This window comes from Zeugodacus cucurbitae, chromosome X, assembly GCF_028554725.1.
Source record: "Zeugodacus cucurbitae isolate PBARC_wt_2022May chromosome X, idZeuCucr1.2, whole genome shotgun sequence".
Lineage (NCBI taxonomy): Eukaryota > Metazoa > Arthropoda > Insecta > Diptera > Tephritidae > Zeugodacus > Zeugodacus cucurbitae.
In genome coordinates this window covers 3,077,501-3,100,987 of record NC_071672.1, presented here as the reverse complement: position 1 = coordinate 3,100,987, position 23,487 = coordinate 3,077,501, and the positions used below count along the sequence as shown (strand labels likewise).

Genomic DNA, 23,487 nt, shown 5'->3' with positions numbered 1-23,487 from the left:
AAGTTTGTTAAATTAGAAATAAAGATAAGTGTATAACCATTAAACAGTGACTTTTATTTGACAATCCAGTGATCGAATTCAAGGTAGAGTTTTAGAGTAAACGACAGATTTTGGAAATCCGTTACAATTGGTGTCAGAAGTGGGATTGACAAATAAATTTCCATAGGAGATAATGGTTAAGTTCAACGATTTAAAGATACCACAACTCAAAAAGGAGTTGGAACAACGAGGCCTAGCAACGAATGGGTTGAAAGCTGAGTTACAAGCTCGTTTGCGAGAGGCGATGGAAGAAGAAAATATCAACGTTGACGAATTTGTTTTTGAATCGCTGTTAGAGGAATCGACAACGAAAATTGAGGAAAAGGAAGATACTCTATGTTCATCAGGGGTACTGGATATGAACAAACTTTTGTCTGTAATATCGTCACAGTTCCAGGCGCAGTCATTAGAAATAAAGGAGATGAAATCACAGTTTGAAGCGCAGGACGCGCGTTGGGCAACGCGACTGGAAGAACAGGAAACACGCTTAACAACGAAGTTGTCCCAAATAACAGAGCATATATCAGCACAAGTAACAGTACAGTTGAAAGAACAGGACGCACGTGTATCACAAGTGTCCTCACAAATGCAGGAACTAAAAACGCAGATTTCAGAAGAGCAAGATAAAGTTAAAGCTGATGTGGAAGAACTGAAAGATCGTCTCCGTGACCTGCAACTAAATCGACCAATGGTCTCAACAAGTTCTGTCAAAGTCAACACTCCATCATTTGACGGCACAACTCCGTTCCAGATTTTCAAACTCCAATTTGAAAAGACGGCAGATACGAATAAATGGAATGCGGAAGACAAAGTTGCCCAATTGTTCGTGGCTTTAAAAGGGGCTGCTGCGGAAATTCTACAAACTATACCCAATTGCGAGTCAAGCAGTTACGAAGCGTTGATGGCTGCTGTAGAAAGACGGTATGGAAGTGAGCACCGGAGACAAATTTTCCAAATCGAACTGCAAAATCGCAAACAAAAAGCTAGCGAGTCTCTGCAAGAATTTGCTACGGAAGTGGAAAGGTTAGCTCACTTGGCTTATGCGCATAAGTCCGCAGAATATATAGAGGATATAAAAATCCACAGTTTCGTTAATGGTATACGAGACGAGAATACGCGCTATTCTGCACTAGCATGCCCAAAATCGACATTTGCAGAAACAGTGTCTTTTGCTCTTACGCACGAAACTGCCTCTTTACTTAGTAACAGAACATTTAAAGCTCATCGTGTAGAAATAGAAGAGCCTGCCTGGACGAAGAAATTTTTGGAAGAAATGCATAAAATGTTGGAGAAATCTGGAGAAACACGTAAGAAAAATGATGGTGTGGTTAAATGCTTCAACTGCGGGAAAGGCGGACATATTGCACGAAATTGTAATATGGAATCGAATCGACCCAATTACCTATCCGGACGGAAACGCAAAGCAGAAGAAGACCAACCAACTCTGAAAAGCACCCAATCGTTAAACTAAAGCGAGCCAGTCGGAAGGGGCGCGTGCTGGCTCCCTCAAGTGAATGCCCCGTAATCTCTGTCTCTCAAATAAATAGAAATACGAACAACGTTACCGTTAGTGGAAGCGTGGATGGTAAAAAGCGCATTCTGACTGTGGATACGGGAGCAACACATTCCATAATTCGATCGGATCTAGTTAACAAGGAAGTAAAACCACTAGCTGGTGCAAAGTTACGTACTGCAACTGGAGATGATGCTCAAGTTTTCGGAGAAGTAACGTGCGAAATTGGAATAGGAAAAATAGCCGTGTTACATAACTTTATAGTGGCAGATATCGTCGACGAAGTCATAATTGGAGTAGACTTTCTAGCCAGTAAAGGAATCAAATTAGACATGGAAAACAAAGTTATGACTTATACCAATATGGAAGTGCCTCTTATGTTTGGTTATGATAACAAATGCAACGTTAGACAAGTGTTAATAACAGAAAATCAGAAAATTCCACCAAAATCAGAAGCAATTATTTGGGCAGAAATAGATGGAGACTATGGGACGGACACGTTGTGGGTTGTTGAAGGCACAAAAGAATCTATACCAAACGTACTTATAGGAAAAACCCTGGCTATGACACGGCAAGACAAAAGAGTTCCAGTAAGAGTCCTTAATGAGTGTAAGTCACCAGTCACAGTCTCCAAAGGAGCTATATTAGGACAGTGTCAGGAGATTGAGGCCGTAATAAATTGCGAAACAGATTTTGAGGATAATTCTAGTTGTAAGAACGATATTTCAAACGAGATTAATGCATGGACCAAGGAACTTGAAGTAAACCATAAAAAGAAGGCCAAACTACTTCTTCTCAGATACTCCATCATATTCGACATAGATGAATCCAAACCAGGTAGAACCAAAATTGTGAAACATTCCATCAACACCGGAGATGCAAGACCAATCCGCCAGACTCCTCGCAGCGTTCCATTAGCCAAACGTGAAGTTGTAAGCCAGACCATACGTGAAATGAGCGATAGCGGCATAATTGAACCATCATCGAGTCCATGGAGTTCACCTGTAGTACTTGTGAAGAAGAAAGATGGTAACATGAGGTTTTGCGTGGACTACAGAAAGTTGAATGATGTCACGAAGAAAGACAGTTATACATTACATAGAATAGATGACACCCTAGACTCACTATCAGGCACGAATTGGTTCTCAACACTCGATTTGAAAAGTGGCTATTGGCAAGTGGAAGTAAACGAAGAAGACAAAGAAAAGACGGCTTTCAGCGTTGGAGATGGTCTATGGCAATTCACTGTAATGCCCTTTGGGTTATGTAACGCTCCTGCCACTTTTGAGAGGCTTATGGACCAAGTGTTAAAAGGATTGCACTGGAAGACATGTTTGGTGTACCTAGACGATATCATCGTGTTGGGTAAAAGCTTTGATGAGCATCTCAAAAATTTGGAAGAGGTTTTTCAACGTATAGCCAGCGCTGGTTTAAAACTGAGCCCAAAGAAGTGTTCTCTGTTCAAGATGGAAGTGAGCTATTTAGGACACAAAGTGACTGCGAAGGGCATTTGTACAGCTCAGGAAAAGATAGAGGCAGTAAAGGATTGGCCCAGACCTAAAAATTTACATGAATTGCGCAGTTTCCTTGGACTGTGTACGTATTACCGACGATTCGTTCCAAATTTTGCCAGCGTAGCTAGTAGCCTCCATGAACTCACGAAGAAGAACAGAGCCTTTGAATGGAATGAAGAACAAGAATTGGCCTTCCAAACTCTGAAGGAGAAATTAAGTACTGCGCCAACGTTAGAGTCTGATAAATTTTAAACACACGTTTTACGTTTAATAAATGGTAAATTTTAAACACACGTTTTACGTTTAATAAATTTTAGCTAAAATAAACGTTTGGACTTTTAATATAACAGCATCTGCTTCTATAGCGCCATCTAGCCTAATACAGCGCACTTATTCAATTACCTTACAACGTCAGCCGTTAGTATCACAAATAAGTGTCAATAAATGTATTCTAATGTAGCGCCATCTAGTGCAATAGCACATATAGCTCTAAATTTAACTCCAAATGAACTCCATACTTATGTTGTGCTTAAGATAAAACAGGAAAATAGTATTTTACAGTTCATACTTATGCTTAACTGAAAATGGGAGGCTTAATCAATGCTTAAATAACAGCTGATTTTTGTTTTGAATTTGCTTTGAATTTTCAGCGACGTCTTTCGGAGCGTAGGGCAAGTGTCCGATCGTTTGCACTCAATAACAGCTTATACTTTTCCTTCAGTTCCCATAGGTGCTCCGACTCGCTAGTGATGAAATTTGGGGTTCTTTTGTTGTATTCATCAATTTTTGATATAATTTTCCTCGCAAATTTATGTATTGTCTGTTATAATTTAAATATTTCAAACATATTTTTATGAATGACATTTGTAAAACATATGTTGCCCATAACGTTGCCATATATCATAATAAAATTTTATAGAAATTAAGCATTGACTGTGAAACGCCAACGACTACTCAGTTTGCAACAATACTTAGCTAAGATTTTATTTAGGCACAACTTAAGTATGGACTGTGAAACCGGGCATTAGCCATACAAAATTCTATACCTAAATGCAAATAAATGAAATTTTTTTTTGCATTTAGGAAATACATGCAGAAATTAACTCTGTGATCTCCTAAATTCCTCTGAAATCTCCCAAATTCGAGGAATATTTACTGGAAAAGAGTGGCAGCATTGCTTATTTGTCTGACCATACATATGTACATAACTTTATTTATTTCACGGATTGTATGTAATTTTTTCTTAAATTCAGAATATTGGAAGTCATAGATTCGTATAACTTTACCACAAATAATATAAACTTCAAACAACGCATTTTCATTTAATGTTTTTAGCAAGTGGCAGCTTTTGTGTCAGCCTAAATCCATGAAAATTTAGAAAGAAATGTAGCGCCATCTACTGTAACATAGCGCACTTAGCGCCACCAACTGGTGGATAGCTCTTTGCTATTAATAAACAAATAATTTGCAATAAATAAATAATGCGACTATAAGGAGAGTTATAAACTTTCCTATCTTTCAAGTCGGACCAAACTGCACACAGTGTTAAAAATTTCATTAAAATCGGTTCAGTAGTTTAGGAGTCGATCGAAAACAAACAACGTGACACGTGATTTTTATATATTTACTAGCTGACCCGGCAAACTTCGCCCCGCCCAATTTTTATTTGAAATAGTTAAAACGCTTTTTGAACTCTGTTCAAGGCCATTTATTTGTATGGAATGTTAATATATTCAGGGATCTCTGATCAATTTAAATATTTTTGGCGAAGTTCGTTCTTTGTTTTGTTGTGTAGCGTGTAAACAAATAAAGAAGATGGCTCTCCAACACGCTAACATGACACATAGATACCTATGTATGTACATATGAAACTGTAAAATTTTGAACTTAAACGATAAATCGGTTTGAATCATTCGAATTCTCAGAATGAACATTTCCTCACTTTTAGATTTGCTGTGTTGTAGTAAACTATTCACTACAGTGAAATTATTATTTATGAATAAAGACGGAAACCTTAGTATATATCTGGTATAAAAATCCACGGGATTGAGATTTGAACTTGAGGTCAAAATTTTTAAAATTATTGATGAAAATTTTCGTAGAGTTGATAATAAGCACAAATTTTCATAAAATAGTTCATTTTTGATTTTATATTCAAGTTTTTAACAAAATTGTTAGTTGATAACATGTAACATTTAATTTTATAATCTTTGGATAGATAATTCTTAATTTTTAATAGTAGTATTTATTTTTTTGAATTATAAACATTTTAATTTAACTTAGCACTAATTGATGCACAATATTTTTGGTTAACCTGTCTCGAGCTAACACAAATAGATTTGATGCTTAAATAACAGCTGATTTTTGTTTTGAATTTGCCTTGAATTTTCAGCGACATCTTTCGTAGCGAAGGGCAAGTGTCCGTTCGTTTGCAGTCAATAACAGCTTATACTTTTCCTTCAGTTCCCATAGGTGCTCCGACTCGCTAGTGATGAAATTTGGGGTTCTTTTGTTGTTTTCATCAATTTTTGATATAATTTTCCTCGCAAATTTATGTATTGTCTGTTATAATTTAAATATTTCAAACATATTTTTATGAATGACATTTGTAAAACATATGTTGCCCATAACGATGCCATATCATAATAAAATTTTATAGAAATTAAGCATTGACTGTGAAACGCAAACGACTACTCAGTTTGCAACAATACTTAAGTATGGACTGTGAAACCCGGCATTAGCCATACAAAATTCTATACCTAAATGCAAATAAATGAAATTTTTTTTTTGCATTTAGGATATACATGCAGAAATCAACTCTGCGTTTCATAAATTCCTCTGAAATCTCCCAAATTCGAGGAAGATTTACTGGAAAAGAGTGGCAGCATTGCTTATATGTCTGACCTTATGTATGTACATAACTTCATTTATTTCACGGATTGTATGTGATTTTTTCTTAAATTTAGAATATTGGAAGTCATAGATTCGTATAACTCTACCACAAATAATATTGTGACGAACATGTATGCTAGAATAAACTAGAATCAATAACGAAATCGATAACTTGCCAGATTTATCCAGACATCGATATTCGTCGTTGCCAGAATGTTCGAGTGACGATAACTTGCTAACAATCGGGTATATAAGGGCTGCCGGACTGACAGCAAGACACAGTTCTAATTAGAGAGTTGCCGAGTAAAGTGCAAGATATTAGAAGTAAGAAGTTGTAAACTTGTACAACGAGTAATAAAGTGTTAAATTTGTTAAATTAGAAATAAAGATAAGTGTATAACCATTAAACAGTGACTTTTATTTGACAATCCAGTGATCGAACTCAAGGTAGAGTTTTAGAGTAAACGACAGATTTTGGAAATCCGTTACAATTGGTGTCAGAAGTGGGATTGACAAATAAATTTCCATAGGAGATAATGGTTAAGTTCAACGATTTAAAGATACCACAACTTAAAAAGGAGTTGGAACAACGAGGCCTAGCAACGAATGGGTTGAAAGCTGAGTTACAAGCTCGTTTGCGAGAGGCGATGGAAGAAGAAAATATCAACGTTGACGAATTTGTTTTTGAATCGCTGTTAGAGGATTCGACAACGAAAATTGAGGAAAAGGAAGATACTCTATGTTCATCAGGGGTACTGGATATGAACAAACTTTTGTCTGTAATATCGTCACAGTTCCAGGCGCAGTCATTAGAAATAAAGGAGATGAAATCACAGTTTGAAGCGCAGGACGCGCGTTGGGCAACGCGACTGGAAGAACAGGAAACACGCTTAACAACGAAGTTGTCCCAAATAACAGAGCATATATCAGCACAAGTAACAGTACAGTTGAAAGAACAGGACGCACGTGTATCACAAGTGTCCTCACAAATGCAGGAACTAAAAACGCAGATTTCAGAAGAGCAAGATAAAGTTAAAGCTGATGTGGAAGAACTGAAAGATCGTCTCCGTGACCTGCAACTAAATCGACCAATGGTCTCAACAAGTTCTGTCAAAGTCAACACTCCATCATTTGACGGCACAACTCCGTTCCAGATTTTCAAACTCCAATTTGAAAAGACGGCAGATACGAATAAATGGAATGCGGAAGACAAAGTTGCCCAATTGTTCGTGGCTTTAAAAGGGGCTGCTGCGAAAATTCTACAAACTATACCCAATTGCGAGTCAAGCAGTTACGAAGCGTTGATGGCTGCTGTAGAAAGACGGTATGGAAGTGAGCACCGGAGACAAATTTTCCAAATCGAACTGCAAAATCGCAAACAAAAAGCTAGCGAGTCTCTGCAAGAATTTACTACGGAAGTGGAAAGGTTAGCTCACTTGGCTTATGCGCATAAGTCCGCAGAATATATAGAGGATATGAAAATCCACAGTTTCGTTAATGGTATACGAGACGAGAATACGCGCTATTCTGCACTAGCATGCCCAAAATCGAGATTTGCAGAAACAGTGTCCTTTGCTCTTACGCACGAAACTGCCTCTTTACTTAGTAACAGAACATTTAAAGCTCATCGTGTAGAAATAGAAGAGCCTGCCTGGACGAAGAAATTTTTGGAAGAAATGCATAAAATGTTGGAGAAATCTGGAGAAACACGTAAGAAAAATGATGGTGTGGTTAAATGCTTCAACTGCGGGAAAGGCGGATATATTGCACGAAATTGTAATATGGAATCGAATCGACCCAATTACCTATCCGGACGGAAACGCAAAGCAGAAGAAGACCAACCAACTCTGAAAAGCACCCAATCGTTAAACTAAAGCGAGCCAGTCGGAAGGGGCGCGTGCTGGCTCCTTCAAGTGAATGCCCCGTAATCTCTGTCTCTCAAATAAATAGAAATACGAACAACGTTACCGTTAGTGGATGTGTGGATGGTAAAAAGCGCATTCTGACTGTGGATACGGGAGCAACACATTCCATAATTCGATCGGATCTAGTTAACAAGGAAGTAAAACCACTAGCTGGTGCAAAGTTACGTACTGCAACTGGAGATGATGCTCAAGTTTTCGGGGAAGTAACGTGCGAAATTGGAATAGGAAAAACAGCCGTGTTACATAACTTTATAGTGGCAGATATCGTCGACGAAGTCATAATTGGAGTAGACTTTCTAGCCAGTAAAGGAATCAAATTAGACATGGAAAACAAAGTTATGACTTATACCAATATGGTAGTGCCTCTTATGTTTGGTTATGATAACAAATGCAACGTTAGACAAGTGTTAATAACAGAAAATCAGAAAATTCCACCAAAATCAGAAGCAATTATTTGGGCAGAAATAGATGGAGACTATGGGACGGACACGTTGTGGGTTGTTGAAGGCACAAAAGAATCTATACGACAAGACAAAAGAGTTCCAGTAAGAGTCCTTAATGAGTGTAAGTCACCAGTCACAGTCTCCAAAGGAGCTATATTAGGACAGTGTCAGGAGATTGAGGCCGTAATAAATTTCGAAACAGATTTTGAGGATAATTCTAGTTGTAAAAACGATATTTCAAACGAGATTAATGCATGGACCAAGGAACTTGAAGTAAACCATAAAAAGAAGGCCAAACAACTTCTTCTCAGATACTCCACCATATTCGACATAGATGAATCCAAACCAGGTAGAACCAAAATTGTGAAACATTCCATCAACACCGGAGATGCAAGACCAATCCGCCAGACTCCTCGCAGCGTTCCATTAGCCAAACGTGAAGTTGTAAGCCAGACCATACGTGAAATGAGCGATAGCGGCATAATTGAACCATCATCGAGTCCATGGAGTTCACCTGTAGTACTTGTGAAGAAGAAAGATGGTAACATGAGGTTTTGCGTGGACTACAGAAAGTTGAATGATGTCACGAAGAAAGACAGTTATCCATTACATAGAATAGATGACACCCTAGACTCACTATCAGGCACGAATTGGTTCTCAACACTCGATTTGAAAAGTGGCTATTGGCAAGTGGAAGTAAACGAAGAAGACAAAGAAAAGACGGCTTTCAGCGTTGGAGATGGTCTATGGCAATTCACTGTAATGCCCTTTGGGTTATGTAACGCTCCTGCCACTTTTGAGAGGCTTATGGACCAAGTGTTAAAAGGATTGCACTGGAAGACATGTTTGGTGTACCTAGACGATATCATCGTGTTGGGTAAAAGCTTTGATGAGCATCTCAAAAATTTGGAAGAGGTTTTTCAACGTATAGCCAGCGCTGGTTTAAAACTGAGCCCAAAGAAGTGTTCTCTGTTCAAGAAGGAAGTGAGCTATTTAGGACACAAAGTGACTGCGAAGGGCATTTGTACAGCTCAGGAAAAGATAGAGGCAGTAAAGGATTGGCCCAGACCTAAAAATTTACATGAATTGCGCAGTTTCCTTGGACTGTGTACGTATTACCGACGATTCGTTCCAAATTTTGCCAGCGTAGCTAGTAGCCTCCATGAACTCACGAAGAAGAACAGAGCCTTTGAATGGAATGAAGAACAAGAATTGGCCTTCCAAACTCTGAAGGAGAGATTATGTACTGCGCCAATGTTAGCATATCCAGTTCCAGGCTCAACGTTCGTTTTGGACACGGATGCTAGTGGCTATGCAATAGGAGGCGTTCTATCACAAGTGATTGACGGGAATGAGAAAGTGGTCGCGTATTATAGCCAGACGATAAGTAAGCCAGAGAAGAATTATTGCGTAACGCGAAGAGAATTACTGGCATTGGTGAAGTGCATCAAACATTTCCATAAATACCTGTTTGGACAGCGATTTCGAGTAAGGACAGATCACGCAGCATTAAAATGGCTTCTGCAATTCAAGAATCCAGAAAAACAGTTGGCACGGTGGATTGAGAGACTCCAAAGTTATGACTTCTCTATAGAACACCGAAAAGGTAGTAGTCATGGGAATGCGGACGCGATGTCCCGTCGTCCTTGTAATTTAGAATGTCGACATTGTTCAAGAGCTGAGGCCAAAGAAGACATTATAGATATTCGATTAATGTCAATAACTTCGACAGAAGGCTGGGATCCAAAGGATTTACGAAGAGCTGAACAAGCGTCCAACGAGAGAAGAAGTAGCTGCAGAGAGTCCAGTTGCAAAGGCATATTGGGCACAATGGAACAGTTTAAAGTTGGTATCTGGCTGCTTGCATCGAGTATGGGAAAGCGAAGATGGACAAAATTCCCGAATTATTATAATCATTCCGAAAGTAAGAATTCCTGATGTACTGAAGGAGATGCATAACGGTCCAAGTGGAGGGCACATGGGAATCACAAAAACCTTGGAAAAACTAAAGCAAATATTTTATTGGGTTGGTTGTCGGCAATCAGTCACGGAATGGATTTCAAATTGTGCTGAGTGTATTAAAGCAAAAGGGCCGAAATCCAGGAGCCACGGCCAGATGAAGCAGTACAATTCGGGCGCCCCATTTGAACAAATTGCCATGGATGTAGCCGGTCCGTTTCCCACCAGTAAATTAGGAAACAAATATGTTTTGGTAGTTATGGATTACTTCAGCAAATGGCCAGAAGTATATCCAATTCCTAATCAAGAAGCTGAAACAGTAGCGAATGTATTCATCAATAATTGGGTAACAAGGTATGGTGTTCCAATAGAATTACATTCTGACCAAGGAAGGAATTTCGAATCAGCTCTAATCCAGGAAATGTGCCTAAGATTGGGTATACGGAAAACTCGTACAACAGCCCTACATCCACAATCCGATGGAATGGTAGAACGTTTCAATCGAACTTTAGAAGAACATCTAAAGAAAGTGGTAGACAAGTATCAAAAGGATTGGGACAGCCATATAGCTTTGTTCCTGATGGCTTATCGGTCTGCTGTACATGAAACAACGGGGCAGACTCCAGCAAAGGTAATCTTTGGTCATCATCTTCGGTTACCGATTGATTTAAAGTTCGGAATAAACGCAAATGGTGGAAAGAATGTTAGGGAAGATAACAGTGTCCTAGAAGACGAAATGAGAGAAATACATGCTATAGTGAGACAGAGGACGCAAATCATGAGTGATAAAATGAAGGCAAAATATGACAAGGCAATGAACTCAGAAGGATTTGAGGAAGGAGATTGGGTATTGTTATATAACCCACAACGGAAGAAAGGATTATCTCCAAAATTTCAATGTAGTTGGGAAGGACCATACCAGGTTATTAAACGGATAAATGATGTAGTGTATCGTATACAAACCATTGGAAGACCTAGGAATAAAATGAAGGTGGTTCATCTAGAACGGCTTGCAGCATTTGGTTCTGGAAGTATGTCTAATCGGGATCAGACTTAAGTGGAGGGCAGTGTGACGAACATGTATGCAAGAATAAATTAGAATCAACAACGAAATCGATAACTTGCCAGATTTATCCAGACATCGATATTCGTCGTTGCCAGAATGTTCGAGTGACGATAACTTGCTAACAATCGGGTATATAAGGGCTGCCGGACTGGCAGCAAGACACAGTTCTAATTAGACAGTTGCCGAGTAAAGTGCAAGATATTAGAAGTAAGAAGTTCTAAACTTGTACAACGAGTAATAAAGTGTTAAGTTTGTTAAATTAGAAATAAAGAGAAGTGTATAACCATTAAACAGTGACTTTTATTTGACAATCCAGTGATCGAACTCAAGGTAGAGTTTTAGAGTAAACGACAGATTTTGGAAATCCGTTACAATATAAACTTCAAACAACGCATTTTCATTTAATGTTTTTAGCAAGTGGCAGCTTTTGTTATGACAGCCTAAATCCATGAAAATTTAGAAAGAAATGTAGCGCCATCTACTGTAACATAGCGAACTTAGCGCCACCAACTGGTGGATAGCTCTTTGCTAATAATAAACAAATAATTTGCAATAAATAAATAATGCGACTATAAGGAGAGTTATAAACTATCCTATCTTTCAAGTTGGACCAAACTGCACACAGTGTTAAAAATTTCATTAAAATCGGTTCAATAGTTTAGGAGTCCATCGAAAACACACAACGTGACACGTGATTTTTATATATTAAGATATTGATATATGTTTTCTGCCACGTACACCTCACCAACCCGAAATCGTGTGGAAAGAATCTTTTTAACCATATAAAAGTTTTAAATTCATATATACACAAGTAATTTATATCATTTTCTACGAGCATTATGCTTATAAGAAATATTACAACATCAAAAATAGCTTAACATTTTTTTTTTTTTTTTAATTTTTTGTACTTATATGAAAATTATTTAGTTGTATGAATTCATACACTTAGTACTTATATGAAAATTAATTACTTGTATGAATTCATAATCTTAGTATCTTTACGAAAATTATGTAGTATTTATATGAAAATTATTTATATTTATATGAAAATTAATTAGTACTTATATGAAAATTATTTACTTGAATGAATTCATAAACTTAGTATCTATATGAAAATTATTTAGTATTTATATGAAAATTTTTTACTTGTATGAATTCATAAACTTAGTACCTATATGAAAATTACTTAGTATCTATATGAAAATTATTTAGTATTTATATGAAAATTATTTACTTGCATGAATTCATACAATTAGTATTTATATGACAATTTTTTACTTGTATGAATTCATAAACTTAGTATCTATATGAAAATTATTTAGTATTTATATGAAAATTTTTTACTTGTATGAATTCATAAACTTAGTACCTATATGAAAATTGTTTAGTATTTATATGAAAATTATTTAGTATTTATATGAAAATTATTTACTTGCATGAATTCATACAATTAGTATTTATATGAAAATTTTTTACTTGTATGAATTCATAGGTACTAACTATATGAAAATTATTTAGTATCTATATGAAAATTATTTAGTATTTCTATGAAAATTATTTACTTGTATGAATTCATACAATTAGTATTTATATGAAAATTAATTAGTACTTATATGCAAATATATCACCATGTGGTGTCGGCTCTTTACAGATGGGGACATCTAAAGCCAATATTAACGTGAGTACCTGCCGACGACGGCCTAACCTCACGGTGCTCAAAATCACAGCGGATCAAATCAATGCGATGATCAGCGCCCCGAAAAATGCAATGCATTATTCAGTACCAATTGGCGTGTGGAATGGACACACTAACCACCTTGGTGGGGTTCGAGGCCTATCTAAAACCTCTGCCGTACTTTGGGTCCGGCACCCGGTTGCAATGCAACTCCACATTGAGTGACAAATATCACTCTCCCCGCATTCGGGTATTAAAACACAACCACCACGATATCCTATCTAAAACCTCTGCCGTACTTTGGGTCCGGCACCCGGTTGCAATGCAACTCCACATTGAGTGACAAATATCACTCTCCCCGCATTCGGGTATTAAAACACAACCACCACGATACTCCCCGAGGGGCCAGTCCGCACGAGTAGGTTGGAGCGAACTCCAAGGGCTCCTACTCCCCGTGGTACCAGAATTAAGTCTCCGGTCAGACCTCGTAGCCAAAAAACTACTACCAGTTGAGCTTCCATACTGCTCTGGACTGGTGACCAGGGGTTGGACCCCATTCTCTCATCCAATACACACACCATTCACACAAAGAAACTATACTTAGTTTCCAGCTAATTGTCTTCGCCGCTTAAACACCTCACGCGCAAACACACCAAATAATTCTAATCGTTCGGCATCCCAACTAGTGGAGATCATACCACTAACATCTAACCGTCCATCAGTCCAACTAATCCCCATACCCCCAAGATCCCTAATGTCCGAGTACATTGGGCATTCAGCAATAACATGCACCCAATCCTCAACACGCGCCCCACACGTACACTCTGGACTATCTGCAAGGTACCTCTTATGCAAGAATGCATTAAGAGGCCCATGCCCCATAAGCAGGAAACCCAGACTTAGACAAAATCTGAAGTCTGGGTTTCCTTCTACATACCTAACGTCTCGGATACCCCATAAGCAGGAAACCCAGACTTAGACAAAATCTGAAGTCTGGGTTTCCTTCTACATACCTAACGTCTCGGATGTACTCATAAGTCACCCGACCATTGAGACTACTGTCCCAACGGTCTTGCCACCTACACCTGACCCTACCATCTTGAAGCCTCTTGCTCCCTAGATATCCCTCCCTCTCCACATCATCATCGGAAATCAAATCATTCCGCAGCAATGACACACTCAGACCCCTTCTTAAGCTCGTAAGCAGAATCAGAAAAACTGCCAAAGGAGAAATGTTATTGGAGCTAAAGGATGTCCAAATGAAAACCATAGGTGACTCTACCAAGGAGATAGGGAAAGTGCTTGGGAATCAAGCAAAAATTAAAGCACTTACCCACGAAATCACATTAGAAGTTAAGGACCTTGATGAAATCACTACCGAAGAAGATGTATCACATGCTATTCGAAGCCAGATAAAAGAACTTGATGACTTTGATAAAGGTTCAATCAAAACCATCAGGCCGGCGTATGCAGGCACACAGACAGCAGTCTTAAGCCTCCCTGCACTACAAGCCAAGGCACTTCTCGAGGCAAGAAAAATAAAAATTGGATGGGTAATATGCCGGATAAGAGAGAAGCCGAACCTCATAAAATGCTTCAGGTGCTTCGAATATGGTCACCTGGCCAGAGCCTGTAGTAACCCAGATGGTAGAAGCCAGTGTTGTCTCAAATGTGGAGAGAAGGGACACCTCGCGAAGACTTGCGAGAAAAAGCCGTCCTGCAGTGCATGTAAAAAGAACGGAAAGAGAACTACGAACACCAGATAGGTAGCAAAAAATGTTCCCTCTATCAGGAAGCGTGTAAAAGGGCCAATATATGAGAGTATTGCAACTAAACCTCAACCACTGTGAGGCAGCACAAGATCTACTCACACATACAGTGTTTGAACAAAAAATTGACGTAGTAATAATCAGCGAGCAGTATAAAAACATAAGCACAGCAGCATGGACTTCCGACCTGACGAATAAAGCAGCCATATGGGCTTGTGGAGACAAAGTTTTTCAAAACAACCCGCTGACAGGTCAGCCCTATTACACACGGGCAAAAATTTGTGGGATAAACATATATAGCTGCTATGTCCCGCCAAGCGTCCCACAAAGTGAATACGAAAAATTCCTTGACAGTCTAGTACGAGAAATATCAAACACAACATTAAACGTTGTGGCCGGTGACTTTAACGCATGGGCGATTGAATGGGGGAGTACATACACGAACAGGCGAGGAGATGCTCTCCTGAAAGCTTTTTCGTCAAAGGATATCGTCTTGTTAAATACTGGTAATAAAAATACCTTTGAAAAGAATGGACGTGGTTCCGTGATTGACATCACTTTCGCTAGCAGCTCCCTAGTGCGTAAAGCTAAGTGGCAGGTGAGTGACCTGTATACCCACAGCGACCATCTGGCCATCATATTAGAAATTGGTAACCAAGAATGTACACAAGGACGTAAGACCCCCAAAACGGCGCAAACCAGAGGTTAGAAAATTGAAACTCTCGATGAAAATCTCTTCAAATTGATGTTAGACGGAAACCCTAACGACGCATTAGACGTGGAACGGAAGGCGGAGCAACTCGTGAAATTCGTCAGTAAAGCCTGCGATGCATCAATGCACAGGAAAAAACAGTGTTCAAACAGAAAGCCAGCGTACTGGTGGAATGAGGAAATTTCTGCGATAAGAAATGAATGTCATAAAGCGAGGCGTCTGTGCCAAAGGGGGCGACAAACAACTGAGTATTTAATGCTGCAGGATCAGTTTAAGAAGAAGAGAAAAGAACTCAAGAAAGCTATTAAAGAGAGCAAGGCCTGCTGCTTTAAAGAGCTCTGCAAAAAACTAGAAGAAAACCCATGGGGGGATGCCTATAAGATAGTAATGACAAAAGTTAGAAGCCGCAAGGGACAAAACCCAACATGCCCTAAACTACTTAAGACTGTAGTACAAACTCTATTCCCCACGCAAACTCCACATGACTGGCATAACGAGGGAACTGAAATAACAGGAATACCAATAGTCACCGGAAAAGACGTAGTTGAAGCAGCAGAAAGATTCGCCAGCAACAAGGCACCTGGATTAGATGGCATTCCAAACAAAGCTCTAAAGATCGCCATTAAACACAACTCCGCCCCTTTCACGGAGGTGTTTTCGCAGTGTGTACGAGAGGGTGTTTTCCCAAAAATATGGAAGAAGCAGCGATTGGTCCTCCTCCAGAAACCAAGCAAGCCAGCCGGAGAGCCAAGCTCATACCGACCGCTATGCATGCTGGACACAATGGGAAAAATATTAGAAGGAATAATATGTGTTCGACTGGAGCAACATCTAGAAAATGAATTACCGGGTTTGGCAGACAATCAGTATGGTTTCCGAAGACGAAGGTCGACAATAGATGCAATCCAGAAAGTAACTGATGTCGCAAGCAGAGCCATTGAAGGAACCAGATGGATGTATGGCTCTAAAAAATACTGTGCGGTGGTAACGTTCGACGTGAAGAATGCCTTCAATTCGGCCTACTGGCCTCACATCATAAAAGCTCTCGAACTAAAAAAAACGCCGTTATATCTGGTAAAGATTGTGTCAAATTACCTGTCCAATAGAATACTGTTATATGATACTGATGAAGGACCACAAAACTACGCAGTGACGGGCGGAGTACCCCAAGGTTCAGTCTTAGGTCCATTACTTTGGAATATACTTTACGATGGAGTGCTGCGACTCCCCCTACCAAAGGAGGTACAAATAATCGGATATGCTGATGACATAGCAGTGACGGTGGTGGCAAAAGAAATCACCCAAATAGAGCATATATGCAATGAGACCGCGGCTAAAAAAAAGAATGGCTAACAGAAACTAAACTACAACTAGCAGGACAAAAAACAGAAGCTGTGCTAATTACAAGTAGGAAAAAGCTAGAGACTGCTACGCTAAATATTGACGGGTACAATATAACCACACAGCAGTCCCTGAAATATCTGGGGGTGATGTTAGATGTGAGACTAAACTATAAGACCCATATTGACAAGGCTTGTGAAAAAGCGGCAAGGGTTACGGCTGCACTATCCAGACTAATGGCTAACATTGGTGGACCGAGCCAGAGTAGACGAGCACTCTTAGCCAAAGTGAGTCAGTCGGTACTAATGTATGCGGCACCTATATGGGGACCTGCACTGCAGCATAAATCATACGCTGAAAAGGCAAAATCTATAATGAGGTTAAGTGCAATTAGAGTTTCCTGTGCGTTTCGGACTGTATCACACGAGGCGGTCGGAGTTATAGCTGGTATCATGCCACCAGACATTGCAGCGATGGAACAAAAAAGAATTTTTGACAAAATGAAAAGTACGGAGAGACGCCTGACAACAGAAGAGAGAAATGACGAAAGGCAAAAGAGCCTAAATGAATGGCAGAAACGCTGGGACGAGACGACAAAAGGTAGATGGACATATAGGCTTATCAAAAACATTCAAAAGTGGGTAGAAAGACAGCATGGTGAAACAGACTACTACTTGACGCAGTTCCTGACTGGACACGGCTGTTTTAGAGAATACCTACAAAAGTATGGACATGACGATGCATCTGAATGCTCCCTCTGTGACAATGGATGCGAAAACGCATTACATGTATTCTTTGAGTGTCCTCGTTTTGAATGTGAAAGAACGGAACTGGAGAAACTACTAAAGGAACGCCTCACACCAGGAAATATAGTGGCGCACATGATCCAATCACCAAATGTATGGAACCAAGTAAGAGCATGGTCCGCGAGAGCTCTTACAGAGCTAAGAAAGAATGAGTGGCAACGTAGCAGCGAAAGGAGGATGACAAGTGATCAGTAGACCAAATTGGATTGGAGATGAGCAAATTGGCTAAAGCTTACCCTTGTGATGAAATACCTAGCGGTGGTACCGCAAGGGAGAATAAAGAGCTATAGAAGACGGAGTTTAGGGTTTAGTACGTAGGCGTCCCTCTTCGCAAGTCCTGCTAAACTTAGAGTTGCTGGGCGTGATCCCAAAATTGGTGTATCTTAAGCGAATGGGATGAATCGTGCATGCCGTATACTATTTAATACGGTATCTTTTGAAGATTCCCCCTCCGACAAAAAAAAAAAAAACCCCTTCTTAACCTGAATGATACAGCACGCTGTATGACAACCAAGTCAAGAGGGGGCGCACCTAGTAACACCTGCAACGCATCCGTAGAAACGGTGCACAGGCCACAAACAAGCCGCGGTATATGGTGCGAACAGCACGACGTCCGAGGCCCCAATCACTCCGTAAAACGCGCATAACCTTACCAACGACCGCCTGCAGTCGCACCTTCACACTCACCAAGTGTGGATTAAAACACATTCTTTCACTCATGGTCAACCCCGGGTACTTGACTTGCGTCACATACCTGATGCCGACCCCATTCACTCGGACAACCGGTGGACGCCCCGGTGACAGTCTGCCTTTTAAAAGCATTGTCACCGTTTTGTCCATCGAGATGTCTACACCCACACTTATCCCCCAGTTGTGGACAATTTCTAAAAATTGTCCTCCCACCCGATCCAACTCACGCCTTGAACGACCTTCAACAAGGAGAAGAAGGTCGTCCGCATACGCACAACACTTACAGAGTGGTTCGAGCTGCCCAAGCAGAGAGTCCATCATGAGGTTCCATATATATGGACCACAGATGGATCCCTGTGGACAGCCACGAGCCACTCCAATCTCCACACTCCCATTCATTCCAACGATAGAGGCTTTTCTGTCCGAAAAGTAGCTTCGCCAGAGACTAATTTCCGGACAGCCAAGTTCCTCTAACCGTTCTATCACTCGATCCCAGATCAGATAATCGAATGCCCCCTTGAAGTCAGCAAATATGCCTAGGACATACTTGTTGACATTCTCCCTAACAACATTCTGCACATACATCCACGCATCTACCACACTGCGTCCTTTCCTGAACCCATACTGCCTATCCGACCACATACCCCGCGTTAGCTCCAGAAGTGGGTCCACCATAACCCTCTCCAGTACTTTTCCTAGCACCGGAAGAAGGCTGATGCCCCGATAAGAACGAGGATCACTCCTGATCTTATCAGGGGACTTCAGGAGAGGGACGACCCTGGCACTTTTCCACTCACGTGGAAAATATCCCTCCCACACGCACTTATTATAAATGGCCTCCAAGTATTCCGGAATGAACTTCCACAAGCTTTTGCACATCTCTCCGTTCAAACCATCAAAATCTGGGGACCGTTTAGACCTAACCAGGCCAAAAGCGTATCCCAACTCCTCATCTTCTAGTGGAGGAACAGGTACCTCTTGTGCTTGAGGTGCCTGAACCTCAGCCCTGGGAAATAACGTTCTAACAGAACCTCCGCACACTCTCTCCACGTTGATAACACAGAGTCACCAACGCGGAGAGAGGTGATATCCTCCCTCTTACGACCCCTGCAGATCCTGTAGACCTGCCCCCAGGGGTCATCCCTATTCTCCCCAACAAAGCTCCTCCATTCCTCTTCTTTTATTCTCACAAGCATATCCTTATACTCCCTAACCGCACAACTAAAATCATATCAATTTGCTCGTCCACCCCCAGTTCCTCAAACTCACTAAGCGGTATTTCCAATACCGCTTCCCTTACATTCTGTCCATATTGGTTCCAGTCAGTACCAGAGGTACGCCATCGCCGCAATGGACCCACGTACGCCGAGGGTGGGGATTGCGGAGAAACCATAATTTGTATCAAATTATGGTCACTCAATCCCCACCCTCCCCTAATCTCCCAACTGACGTCAAACGCTCTCCTTGCTGCCTCATTCATTAACGTTACGTCAATATCACTCATGCCCCTAGGCCCCTCAAACGTAAACCATTCACTCGGCTCATTCAAAATGTGGAGGCTCTTAGCCACCACCCATTCACTCAATACCTCGCCTCGGATGTGGCTTTGATATCCAGACGAATGTCTGGATACCTTACTAAACCACATCGAGGACGAGGCATTCGCATCCAACCCTAGGACAAATGGGCTACTACTCCCCAGTAGTAGCAGCTTATCCATGTAGCCCAGGTAGGGCTCTAGGGGCTCGCTAAATTTGCAATACAAACTAGAGACAATCATTCTACCGAACTCCCCTCTACTGAAACACACACCCCCTGTTGCGACGAATCCAACACTACGCAATCGTAGTTTGGATCAGTCACAACAATTGCGGCATTACCCCCAAGGTCCGTAAAGACCCTGAAAACTCCAGGAAGACCCCGAACCACACCATTGGTGGTGTAGGGCTCCTGGAGTAAGGCAATGCCGCACCCACCCTCAAGCATACAACCCCCCGCGCTCAACAACGCCACAGTATATCGGGCAGACAGCGGACATCATAAGATGCCCAGCTGGCCTACCCTTAAATGCACAGTTGCGACAATGGGGTGCATTGACGCAACCGGCAACTCTGTGGCCTTCTTGACCGCACCTCCTACAGACATCTGATTTGGCCCTACACTCAGCCACTCTATGGTAAAAACCCATACACCGGAAGCAGCCAGCAACAGGGGTATCCGGTCGAACCCTGAAGGAAAACCACTTTATGTAGCACCTTCCCGCTTCCAAGAGGGCGGACATTGATTTGTCCGAACCCTCAAGGACAACGTTGCTGCTACCATCAGCGGCCACCTTCCAGGGCCGACTGACCATCCGCACATCTGACTTTCGTGCCTCAGGGCTGATGTCCTGGAGATTCAACCGAAAGAGCTCCTTCATGAAGTCATCATGGGAGATTTCGGTGTGAACCCCCTGAACCCCAACCCGCGGACCCAACTTCCGGTTCACAGTCACATTCAATCCCACCTCCCCGAATTTGGCATTATTCGCCACCTTTTCCCTCTCTAAGACAGAGGGGGTGCGAATAACCACCCCACCACCCTTAATCGGCTTCACCTCGTGCACTCCGAGGGAAGGTCCCACCTCTTTCACCACCTTTTTGATGACTTCCTTAGAGGAAGTCGTCGGGGCCTTGCTGCGCACCACCACCGACCACGTCTCCACAGGCTTCGGCAATACCGGAGCAATCGCCTCCAACACAGGTGCTGGAGGCGCACGCACCGACTCAGCCGGAGCCAAACCCACAACCGACCTCTTCGGTTGGGGAATCTGCTACGACCGATTTCCCTTACCTACATTATTCTATCCACTAGAGACTCTTCACCTTGGAGACCAGCTGCGGATATTGGTACGGCCTGTTGAGAAGTTTGCGTAACCTCACCATAAATTTTCAAGGTCCGAGGAGAAAATATCGACACAACAGTAAATGTCATGCTCTTCTAGTCCATCTACCATATCTCTCTTCGAAAGACTTCCATGGTAGTACGACTATAAAACAGAAAAGAAAACTCTTCCGATACCTCTCGACGGCTTCTTTATGGTCGTTCCTGTTGCCAGGATGAGCACAAGGCCCATTTTTAATAACAAACGGATTCTCAACAGGTTACGGAATTGGAACCGTATTCCCTTTCGTTCAAAATTATTCAAGTGTTTAATTACTATGAAGAAAACATAATAATATATTCTCAACAATTCATTAAAACTTGAAAATTTTCGGCTTTCGCCTTGAACTTAGGACCGACTAACTCGTGATCAACCACTGTTCACACGAAACCCTTCTCCACTTCAGTCCTCCAAGGTCTCATTCGATTATTTGCTACTACCACCAAGATCTGTACCAATGGCGGCTCCATGCAGGCTTACGCCAAACACTTCTAAGCACACCATTGTACCCTCCTACTCACTAAAGTTTCAAAATTTATAATCCAACCGAAATTGTATTATAAATCATGTACTTTAGCGGTAATGTACAGGTATACAACTTAAGAGCCATCCATTTTAAGGGCTAGTTGCTTCGGCAGGTGAGTTGTTACACACTCCTTAGCGGATTACGACTTCCATGTCCACCGTCCTGCTGTTTTAAGCAACCAACGCTTTCCACAGCGCCAGTTCTGCTTACCAAAAGTGGCCCACTGGGCACATTATATCATAACCTCAACCTTCATATTAAGAAAGGTGAGGTTCTTACCCATTTAAAGTTTGAGAATAGGTTAAGGTCGTTTCGACCCTAAGGCCTCTAATCATTCGCTTTACCAGATAAGATTATTTTACATAATATTTAAATGCACCAGCTATCCTGAGGGAAACTTCGGAGGGAACCAGCTACTAGATGGTTCGATTGGTCTTTCGCCCCTATACTCAATTCTGACAATCGATTTGCACGTCAGAACTGTTTCGGTCTTCCATCAGGGTTTCCCCTGACTTCAACCTGATCAAGTATAGTTCACCATCTTTCGGGTCACAGCATATATGCTCAAGGTACGCTCCAGTTAGAGGTATAAATAATAATAAATTATCATTATACATAACTATATTGAACGCCCCGGGATTGAATTAATAGTGAAGTATTTCACTAAAAATTAATCCCATTATATAAAAGTTAAGTTAATTTCGCCATTAGGTTTAATATAACCCAATGACTTGCACATATGTTAGACTCCTTGGTCCGTGTTTCAAGACGGGTCCCGAAGGTATCCTGAATCTTTCGCATTGTTAATCATATAAATGCATACAATTAATATTAAAATCAATGATAATAATATTATTGTAAAATTCAAAAGAATTTAAGCATTATATATGTAAAATCTATCAACACTTTATCAAATCATCAGTATTTATTCTATGTTAATAAGCTAAAAACAAATTAATTTGAAAAAACTTAACACCAATGATCTTTTGATAAATATTTTATTATGTTAATAGATTACAATGTCCTTATATGAAAAAAATGCACACTATTACTATAATATTATAAATATCACAGTTATAATGATGAATTTTTCATAATGGATATTCAGGTTCATCGGGCATAACCTCTAAGCAGTTGCACGTACTATTTAACTCTCGATTCAGAGTTCTTTTCAACTTTCCCTCACGGTACTTGTTTACTATCGGTCTCATGGTTATATTTAGTTTTAGATGGAGTTTACCACCCACTTAGTGCTGCACTATCAAGCAACATGACTCTTTGGAAATATCTTTCTAGCAATCATTAACGTTATACGGGCCTGGCACCCTCTATGGGTAAATGGCCTCATTTAAGAAGGACTTAAATCGTTAATTTCTCATACTAGATATTAAGATATTCAATACACTGCATCTCACATTTGCCATATAGACAAAGTGACTTAGTGCTGAACTATTTTTTTTCGCTCGCCGCTACTAAGAAAATCCTTGTTAGTTTCTTTTCCTCCCCTCATTAATATGCTTAAATTCAGGGGGTAGTCCCATATGAGTTGAGGTTGTATAAAAATATTTATATTTATTTTATATTTTAGCTTTTTGCTATTTTAAAGAAACATACATAATTATTTCTTAACACCAATAATTTTCTTAATAATAAATATTCAATCTTTTCATCCCTCGTACTACTTCATTATAACA

At 40.6% G+C, this 23,487-nt stretch overlaps 2 protein-coding genes across 2 annotated transcripts; both read left to right on the top strand.

Moving 5' to 3' along the window:
- The first annotated feature begins 283 nt into the window (after positions 1-283).
- LOC128922969 (uncharacterized) lies at positions 284-1,510 on the top strand. The gene has a single exon (XM_054235389.1). The coding sequence runs from the start codon at positions 284-286 to the stop codon at positions 1,508-1,510; it is 1,227 nt and encodes a 408-aa protein (XP_054091364.1).
- Positions 1,511-6,605: 5,095 nt separating this feature from the next.
- Positions 6,606-7,832, top strand: LOC128922968 (uncharacterized). The gene has a single exon (XM_054235388.1). It carries the CDS (start codon positions 6,606-6,608, stop codon positions 7,830-7,832), a length of 1,227 nt encoding a protein of 408 aa, XP_054091363.1.
- The last annotated feature ends 15,655 nt before the right edge of the window (positions 7,833-23,487 follow it).